The sequence below is a fragment of the Magnolia sinica genome, chromosome 11 (assembly GCF_029962835.1).
Source record: "Magnolia sinica isolate HGM2019 chromosome 11, MsV1, whole genome shotgun sequence".
NCBI classification, from domain to species: domain Eukaryota; kingdom Viridiplantae; phylum Streptophyta; class Magnoliopsida; order Magnoliales; family Magnoliaceae; genus Magnolia; species Magnolia sinica.
This window is the reverse complement of record NC_080583.1, coordinates 6,940,843-6,951,069: the sequence shown is the minus strand read 5'-3', so window position 1 is coordinate 6,951,069 and position 10,227 is coordinate 6,940,843. Positions and strand designations below refer to the sequence as shown.

Genomic DNA, 10,227 nt, shown 5'->3' with positions numbered 1-10,227 from the left:
TACAAGAGATATTCTCTTAAATATTGTAATTCTTTTGTTATTATAATGAATTTTATTGCTGGACTAGGTTAGGTGGTTTTTTCTTTAATTTCAGAGAAAATTTTCATGTTAAAAATAACAGTGCCTCATTTTACATTCTACATGTTCGATGAAATGCTTACCTAAGTTGGGCTAATCAATCTTCGTCAAATCTCTCCTACAAATTAATCTCACTGGTTGATATAGTTGAAGAATTGGCCATTTTGCCTTACAACTGGTACTGGAGCTTTGATTGGAAGCTTGGTCATTGTGGAGAGAGTTTGTTGTTTTCCGTGTACGTCTTGAAATGGAAGCAAGCACCACAAATATAATTGTAAATATTAATGGCTCCAATTGAACGATGTGGAAAGCTAAGACGGATGATATCTTACATGGCAAAGATTTATACCTTATAAATTTCAAAGGACACTTGTAATCAAAGAGAGATTTTTTTCTTTTTGAAAATACGCTCTTTGACGCATTTGGCAGTACCACAAGGCCATACTCAATCAAAATCCCCTTAAAAAATGGAATCCTGCCAACACTGGCAAGCAAGATTAGCAACATCTGACGTCTTGATTTTCCTTGAAGACTTACACGATGGGGCCCACCTACAACCCTTCTTGGATGTTGCATGAACTTCCTCGCTACCAGAAAAAGGAGGCAAAATTCTAAAAATAATTAATCAATAATAATAAAAAAATCAATTAATTAACGCCGGTATAGAATGGCACTCCAGTCATCTTCAACCACCAAGGTCCCATGATGAATTCCTCAACGGTGAATCTCGACACATCCGCCACATCAAGCAGCACGTGGTAAGCAGGCCACGAGACCCTGCGGTCGAGATCGGCTCCGGGCCCACTGTTCCGGAATTCCCCTAGAAAAGCTGTGGCTGTGCTATTCGGGTCCACATTGCCTATCGACGGGGCCCACCCTTCGGGCCGGATCACATCATCTATCTTCGATTGCATGATTACTGTCAACGAGAACTCTTTTACCGGCCGGCCTAGGTACGATTGTATCAGACCCTTGACTGGAAAGAGATCAGCCGCAGGCGAGATCGTACAGTTCTGTGCTACAATTCCAGTGGGTTCGTGTTCGTCGATGCGGGTGTGGGCCGCAACGGTGTTTGGTTGGCCCGGTAACGGCTTCTTTACTACGATCTCGCAGTTCTGGAAGATGGCCGCAGCGTCGCCGTTGATGATGTCGATCGTGCCCGTGATGATGCAATCACGGTAGAATTGACGGTGGGCGTGCGCGAAGAGGGTGCTCTGGTAGCTGTCGATGGTGCAGTTGTAGATGACGGACAGATCGGATTCGACGCGGAGTGCGACGGCCTGGGCCTTTTCAGGCCCAGCAGTGTTCTTGAAGCCCATGTCTCTTGCCATGAATGCTGCTCCAGATACAGCTGAGGAAGGATGCATGAGCATGAATTTTGGTTAGAAGGTTTAGATTGATGTGAGTCTCGAGCAATGCTGATCCAGCCGTACATTTTTATCATGGCCCACTGCATAATGCATTGTCCTCAGACTCATGATCCTGACCGTCTATCTATATAGAGGTCTCACGAAATAGAAGCCACGTTGCAAATATCACAATCATCGAAGACCTCAGGGCCACACGTGTGGCAACCGTACATCGAACACGGACTGCTGTTCTATATTCAACTATCCGTTTTATTTAAACACGTGTGGGTTGCCTATGCCACGTGTTCCAACTGATGATTGGCTTGGATCTTACACACGCGTGCCATATTTCGAAAAGAGAAAAAGCTTTTATACCTGACAGAGTGAGGCGTTGATGCATGGGTGCTGAGAGTTTATACACGTGGCACGCACGTAACGCAAATTGGACGCTCCAAAGCGTGGGCCACAATTTAGATGGACCATGATCCATAACACTGATTAGATTTTGTAATTGGACCATAGGCGGACATTTGAAATGAAATTTATTCAACGGTCCAATTTCAGACATGACTTACCTGAAATGAAAATTACTCAACGGTCCAATTGTAGAAGCGTGGAATCCATATGTGATGTGGCATCACTTCATTGGCCAGTCAAACAATAGAGAATCATATCCACCAATTTTCAAAAGGTTATACATCCTCACTAGTGAAATTGCACCACCTCAGGGCCTGACCGAATCCACTCAAGCTGTGGCTGGATGCTATTTTATGGGCCACCCAGCTGCTTGCCAGAAATGGGCCCACCTAAAAAATGTCATGTTCGAGGGAAACGGATTGGCTACTCCCCCTGCCATCAGCCAATGGCTGGTGGTCGGTACTCTTTGGGCCCCACCATGATGTATGCGTTTCATCCTGCCGTCCATCTATTTTTGTAGATTATTTTAGAGAGAGAGAGAGGGAAAAAAAGTGATGTATATCCCAATCTAAAGTGAACCACATTATAGGAAACAGTGTTGAATGAGCGTCGCCCATTAAAAAGTTTTGGGCCCATAAAAGTTTTGGATCAAGTTGATCTTTGTTTTTTTTGATTGGATGTCAAATAAACAGTACAGTGGGCCTTAGGAGGATTGTAATGGTGGATATGCAATCACTATTTTTTTTTCCTATGGTGTGGTCCATCTTAGATTTTTATACTCCTCATTTTTCAGAATCTAAGCCCTCAAATAATCTTTAAAAATGGATGAATGGCATGGATGAAACACATACATCATGGTGGGCCCACAGAGCACCGATCACCAGCTACTGGGCTAGTGGCTGGGGAAGTAGCCAATCCATTTTCACGTTCGAGAATGTACGTATCTGCCTGGCTAATGAAATGGTAACACATCAGGGCCCAATGAAGTATGGTGCTGAATCCACTCCATATATCCACTCTGTTGTCTCTAGTAATACCATCAGTAGACATTGAATGGACAGTTAAAATAAAAATTATTCAAATGGTGTAATTTTAAATGGCACTTGCCTGTAAGCTGGAGCCCAATCTGTGGGGCCAACATGGTGTTTGTTATATCCACTGTCATTTCCCTAACTGGTTTCGGGACAAGATCCAAAATATGAGATAGAGCCAAAACTCAAGTGGGCACACCACAAAAGATAATGAAGTTTAATGGCCCACCATTTAAAACTTCTTGGAGCATAGTAGGATAGGTTGATATTTGCATTTTTGCATTAGTTTTCATCCCTACTTTTTATTATGATGTGGCATAAGTCAGTTTTTAAATCTCTGATATTTGGGCTAATGGCCTGAAATGAGCCGGAAGGAAACCTGTGAGATTCAAGAGTTTCTGTCACTCACAACTACAAGGGCCATCTCCATCCATCAGTTTGCCGGCAGATGTTAGGATGAAAGTCCAAAAGAATTGCAGATCTCAGACTCAAGTGGGCCACACCACAAAAAAGGGTAGAAATAAAATGCCCACGATTAAAACCTTCGTGGGACCACAGAAAGTTGCCATATGAAGGGTTCAGATCGTTTATAAATGTTACAGTGAACTTCAGGAAGGCATTAATGGTGGGCCTGTGTTTGATGTTGTGGCCCACTGAAGCCTTGGATCTGCGGGAGCAGATAAGGTGCCCTAGCCTCATTCAACACAGTGCAGCCCTAAATGTGGGACCCACCTTGATGTAAGCATTGTATATCCACACCGTCCATCCGTTTTTCCAGCTTATTTTATGTCATAAACCCGAAAATGAAGCATATCCAAATCTCAAATGGACCACACCATATGAAACAGTGGTGATCGACCATTAAAAACTTCTTGCTGGTGATAAGCTGATATTTGTTTTTTTTCCCTCCATCCAGGTCTGAGTGACCTTATCAACGGGTGGGATGGAAAACAAACATTAAAGTAGGCCCTAGGAATTTTTTAACGGTGGCTGTTCAATCATCACTCTTTCCTATGGTGTGGCCCACCTATGATTTGGATCTGTTTCATTTTTTTGGCTTACATACAAAACGATCTGTCATAAGAGATGGACAGTGCAGATATACAATATATACATCAATATATACATCAAGGTGGGCCCCATGATCAGTACCCCACGTAATCCGCTCCCTGGATCTGCCTCGTTTTTATATGATCACCGGTGAAAACGATGGACGGAGTAGATTTTAAGGAAACTCTCTCAAATTGGTGTAAGAGAAAATTCGCGTCTCGAAGCAGATGCCACATCCCTAGATAACAATTTCTGAGCGCCTGCGTGTCAACCCCCGCACTCCGCCAGAGTAGATTCTTCCGGAAAGATGAAAACTTACCGAACGTCGCCGATCCATACACGGAAACCCCATCGGCGAACCCCTTGCTTCCAATCACGACCGTCCGATCCGCACCATCACCATACATGGTCACGTACCTCATCTCCCTCGTCACCCTCACATTCTCCTTATAAACCCCCTCCTTCACGTAAATTACGAACCTGCCATTCCTCTCCTTCAACGCCGCCTTCAACGCATCTCCGATCGTCTGATAATCCCCCGACCCGTCCTGTGCCACCACAGCATCAGGCTTCCCCTTGGCCACGTACCAAACCGCCTCGCCCTCGATCGCATCTAGAAGACTCCTGACACGTGTCGCCTCCTCCTGCTGGGACGGGTACCCGGATACGATCGCGAGATTATTCCTCGTCGCCTCCGTCGCGTTCTTCAGCAACGCTCTCATCGTGACCGTCAAATCGCCCCTCCCGCCTGGCAATCCGTCCGTACACGTCTGCTGGAAGGCGATCGCGGCGCTTAGTGACGATAAGATGCCTGGCATCTTGAACGGAAGGGATATCAGATGCATGTTGTCGATATCGACGTAAGATGCGTTGAGCTCATCCCGCGCGTACGTTAGCAGCTCGTCGCAGTCGCGGAAAGACGATGCCGTCCTCGAATCCAAGCGGTTGTTGCTTATACCCGCGGAATACTCGCAGGCCTTTTGGACGGCTGCGATCGCCACTTTCGTGGAGCATAAGATGAGCTTTTTGAGATTCACGGTTTGGAGGCCGGACGTCTCAACGATGCTCGAGACGCATAGGTCTTGGAAATCGGTGACGGCGCAGAGGGCCTGGATCTTGGACCGTACAAGCGCTGCATCGCGGCCGTTGGGGTTGTCGTTCTGGCCACTATCCAACTGTCCGGAGCCTGGGCGGAACATGCCGGAGAAGGCGATGAGGGCGACGGCGGCGACGAGCACGACGAAGGAGACGACGATGATGACGGCGCGCTTTCGGGTCTGGCGACGATCGGCGGCAACGGTCGCCTCATCCGGCGGGACGTGGTCGGGGAAGATGTCGCCGGCGTCGTATTCGTCGTGGGTGGCGGAGGAGGTGGAGGGGGAACGGATTTCGTGCGGCATCGAGGGGTAGTTTGGGGATTTTGGGTGGCTGTCTCTCTTGTATTAGAGAGAGATCCCTCCAACGTACGGACGAAGGAAACGAGAGAGAGATCTGCTCTGCATGGAAGAGGCAGGGAATGTTGCATTTTGTTGCGTATTTTTGGGATTTTTACACATAAGCCCCTAGCTTTTCGTCCAGTTGCCACATCCATCCTCTTATCAGTGTTTGCAAATAAACCCTCATCTTTTGTGCTATTAATAAAAAAGCCCTTGCCGTCTGTTTGCCATGTATCTCAAACGAACCATTTACTACATTTTAATATGAGCAAAATGCCGATTTGTTTGATGAGAATTTTGCGGATGTCGTCTTTGGTTGGAGCGGATTTGGTGCGGCCATTACTGTGGAGCCTACCTTGATGCATGTATTCTATATCGACACTGTCCATCCGTCTTAACAGATCATTTCAGGACATGATCATGAAAAATGAAGTAGATCCACCTCTCAGGTGGACCATAATATAGGAAACAGATGTGATTGATCATTAACAACTTGTTCAATCACGGCAATTTCCTATAATATGGTCCATGCAAATTTTGAATAAGCTTCATTTTTTGCCTCATTCCCTGAAATGATCCGGCAAAACATATGGACGGAGGGATATAGATTACATGTGTCAGGTGGGGCCTACAATAGGAGTTGTACCGTCAGGGATGAGGCCGGGCCGCAACTAAGGGGTCGTTTGAATGCCCGTAATTTTTTTAGTTGTAAAAACATTACACTTCAAAAGAGCAGAAGGCTTACAAGTGTAATTGGTTTATATGCTATTTTGTTTGGTTTTTAAGTCCGTTTAGAGATGAATGGATTGTGTGCAATGAATAGATCGTGTGTTTGGCTAGAACATAAGGTGCTTACAATGAATAAAGTAGGTTTTCATATTATTTAGTTTGAGCGGTGAACCTTTCAAAATCTGCAACTTATATAATAAAGATCAGATTTTTTTTATTTTTCTTACATGGCCCTAAATATTAAAGCATGCACACATTAAATGAACTGGATGTCTTCCACCCATCACATTGGCCCTGAATGCAATTCAGAAGTTTTTAATGGTGTACGCCCCATTCTTCCCTCGTGTGGACCATTTGATATTGGACGAGCTGTTTTAAGGTTATAGGAGAGCTTGAAGGGTAGTACATGATGGATAGATTGGATGTACCATACATATTATGGTGGGTCTCACATATTATCAATGTATATTAACCATTGTGTTGTAACATGTATAATATCTTTTTAGTGGTAAAGACTCTAATTACCTGTAATATGAAATATGACTTTTTATTGGCTTTCAAATTACAGCTAAAAGTTGTAATCTGTTTATAGCCCATGAAGTCTTTATAGGCAAATACATGAATCCAAAGCTCCTGTAATTAGATTAATTGTAATCCCTTTATAATTTAAGGACTTTACGGTCATCAAAACGACCCTTGGGACTCTCTTCCCTCTTTGGCTAAGCTTTTGCACCCTGAAATTAAATTTAAGAAATTTCCGACCTTATTTTCTTTTCTTATAACTAGGTTTAAATCCTTGTTTTTTTTCGTTTCTAACTATTAATTATAATTGGCATTGTCCCACTATTAGTTGGTGATAAAATGTTAGTTACCATTAAAAAAAAATTATATATGGCCAAAATACCATTACACTTGTATACGATCCCATTAAATTTTAATTATGGGTGTTCGATCTTCACCCAAGGGTGGTTTAGAAATGTGTATTTGATATACATGTGCAATTTTCATGGAATCCAGGTAAATCGGAATCAAATTAGTAGATGTACTTGTAATATATAATTAGAATCTATGTAAATGTGTTTAGTAGCTTGTATTTCGAATATATTGATAGAGGAGTGAGAGAGAACTATTATTTGCTAATTGGTGATGTAAACACCCCACTTAAAATAAGACTAAACTACTCTACTAACTTTGATTGAATTTTGATAAAATCATTCTGAAAATTTCAAGGACCATTGAAAATCTGATCGATCCAATGGGTAAGGCTCTCAACATGTCAGGTGAATAACTGACAGACCTGATCGGCATATCCGGAACCCGACAAATCAAATCTTTACTTATCATCCAAACGCTTCGAAAACTCTAATTACCAACCGAAAATCGTCTCTATCCGACTCGTAAAACATTGCAAATCCAAACAGATCATATATTAAAGGTCCCCGACACTTCCTTAAAACAACCAACAGACTAAATCAATAAACTAAAACTATCAACTCATGGTAAGTCGATGGTGACATCATCATTCTTACTTTCATTTTTCACTCTCACATCTGTTAATGAACTTATTTTGTCAAAAAAATGATGTTAAGTGGACTATTGTCCTCCCATAAGCTGGCGGCCACCTGGCATAGTTTTTTCTCAATGGAAACCTATATTCGGATCTTGCAGATGGCAAAATCACAAAATAGGAACAAGCATTCATTGTCAACTTACCATAAGTCGACAGTCTTCGTCTATAAATATAACATAATGATGCAGGGATGAACGTGATGAGGATAACTACTCCGAATCCACGGAGCTTCTCTGGACTCCTCACAGAGACTTCTCGAATCCACGAGGAAAGAAAGCAGAAAATAGAAATAAATTCTAATAAATTCGAAATTGATTAATTGATGAATAAAAACGAGTTTACAACCCTTTAAATAGGGGTACCAAGCAATGGGAAAGAAATTAGAATCAAACTACAACTCAAACTCTTAGAATCCGTGACTTACTATAAATAGTAAACTTACTATTTATATACGGTCGTGATGTCTACTAGTGCGCAAGGTTTTCGGCCAAAAATAGTAAGTGTCCTATTTGGCTTCACCAACCCGTTCTCCTAATTATTCTAAGCTCTTTTCACGTTGGGCGCAACTCCTAAAGCCCGACGGATGAAGAGTTATAATCAAACTAAAACTTACTATTTATAGTAAAAACGAAATTGAAACAGGGAAACGACCATCGATCCAGGGGTTTTTCGCAATTCCGGGCTGCGCAACCCGGCATAGCAGGGTTGGTTGGCTAAAGTAGCTCGTTCTACCCCAAAATCATATATTTTACGTCAGATAACTCATTCCAGATTGCAAGATATGCCCGATTTAAGGTTCGATGGTCTGGATCACTTCTGTCGTCGACCGGGCCTTTTCTGATCCATCTTAGCCATGTAACTGTCCGCGACCCGCTCTACATCACATAATAATGACTATTTCAAATGAGGGATTAGCATGGAGGCCTAACGACATCCAGAGATAGAGAGGGTCAGTGAAAGAGATGTCTCTGAAGACTTTGGAGATTTCCTGATTGACACCGATGCCCTACTTGATGCCCTACCCACCTCAAGAGGCCAACTTTTAAAAAAGAAAAAACAGTCAACTAAAGAAGCTAACAAAGTTAATAATAGAGTTAGAATCCGGGATATCCGATAATCCCTTTTTCACAAAAGGGTGTCTGGCATCCCGATAATAAAGCTCAGATTGTGTTCCACTTCACACATCCCTAATATATCCGTATCATCAATATATATTTTTATTTTATTTCTTTTGTACATTTTTTTAATGCATTTTCTTTCCTAAGTCATTTGACTCTCCAAAGGCCACGACCTCTTTATTTTTGCTTGCCTAGCTCCTAATAGGCTATGTGAAGTATGGCTAGATATATAATGTTGAAATTATACTGAATCTCCCTAAAAGCCTTAAAAGTCCGTGAAGTATAAACCACATGATGTATGGTCAGAAAATGATGCCTAATCCCTTCCACTTTTGTCACCGAGACCCATATTTAAAATTGATGATAGTAAATTAAGGGCCTGTTTGGATTCGCGTATAGTATTGTATTGCGATGTAATACTGTACAACGCATATACTCCGGACATTGTACACTGTATCCATGAGTATTATCATTGATCAGTAGAATATTTGGTATAGAGTGACCTTGGAAATGTAATCAGCGGATATACCGAATTCAATGTTTGCTCAAGGAACGGACTCCCTAGTGCGAAAAGTCCATAACACAGACCACATCTATAGTTGGCATGGACCACGGATTGGCTACTAAAACTTGACACCACCTTAATGGATGGTGTTTGATGCTTTGGGGGCCAACAACACGATGTATATGTTTCATCCAAACTGTCCAAGATGCAGTGCTCAATCAATCGAGACCTTAGAAAACATTCTGGGGCCATGAAACATCGGGATCAAGTTGATTCTCGTATGAATCCTTCATCTGGGTTGTGTCATACGGACTAATATCACTAGATGAAGCACATATGTCTGGGTGTGGCCCACAGAAAATTGACTAATTTTCATGCGGTCTACAGCACATAGATATCCCAGAACAAAAAATAATTACCTAATTTCACATAACAGAAATTTAATATATTTAATAGAAATACCTAATTACGTATTTCCATTAACTAAAAAAAAATATTAAAACAAAAAATTAGAAAAAAAAAGTTTATCATAAGTTAAACCCAAAAAAGTTATTTCTGAGTTGTCAGATTTTGTGTTCCATGCCCCAGTCGTCCAGCGAAGCAATTCTTCCACATCCTTATCATTAAAGCGAGGAAACAAACTAAGATATCACTGCATATATGAGCACCACTCCAATAAGCACCTTGAAAATGGCATGCATAATCTCTCCTTTTGTATCAACCCGATTCGCTTCCGAGTTCGGCTCATGAAGAAAGTGCATCCTACACTCTATGACATGCACAAGTCATGTTGAAGTTGTCGGGAGGTGAATCCATCTCCCGGATACTCTTCTGATACGCACAATCCAAAATCAAGATTTCCTTCTCTTGGAAATTGTCTCTCAGGTATATTGCATGCTACACCTTCTTTCTAAGGTACAGGAAAGAACTGTCTCTACAGCCAT

General features: G+C 42.2%; 1 protein-coding gene across 1 annotated transcript; it reads right to left on the bottom strand.

Annotated features, from left to right (window-relative positions):
• Window positions 1–507: 507 nt before the first annotated feature.
• On the bottom strand, window positions 508–5,438 carry LOC131218700 (pectinesterase-like). The gene is made up of 2 exons (XM_058213407.1): window positions 4,245–5,438; window positions 508–1,429 (listed from the first exon to the last, which is right to left on the bottom strand). Exons 1-2 carry the CDS (start codon window positions 5,323–5,325, stop codon window positions 726–728), a joined length of 1,785 nt encoding a protein of 594 aa, XP_058069390.1. The 5' UTR covers window positions 5,326–5,438; the 3' UTR covers window positions 508–725.
• Window positions 5,439–10,227: the final 4,789 nt, after the last annotated feature.

Coding starts and splice junctions, on each gene's coding strand:
- LOC131218700 (XM_058213407.1), bottom strand. CDS start 5,325: ATGCCGCACGAAATCCGTTCCCCCTCCACCTCCTCCGCCACCCACGAC. Junction 1,430..4,244: donor GTATGGATCGGCGACGTTCG/GTAAGTTTTCAT, acceptor ATCCTTCCTCAG/CTGTATCTGGAGCAGCATTC.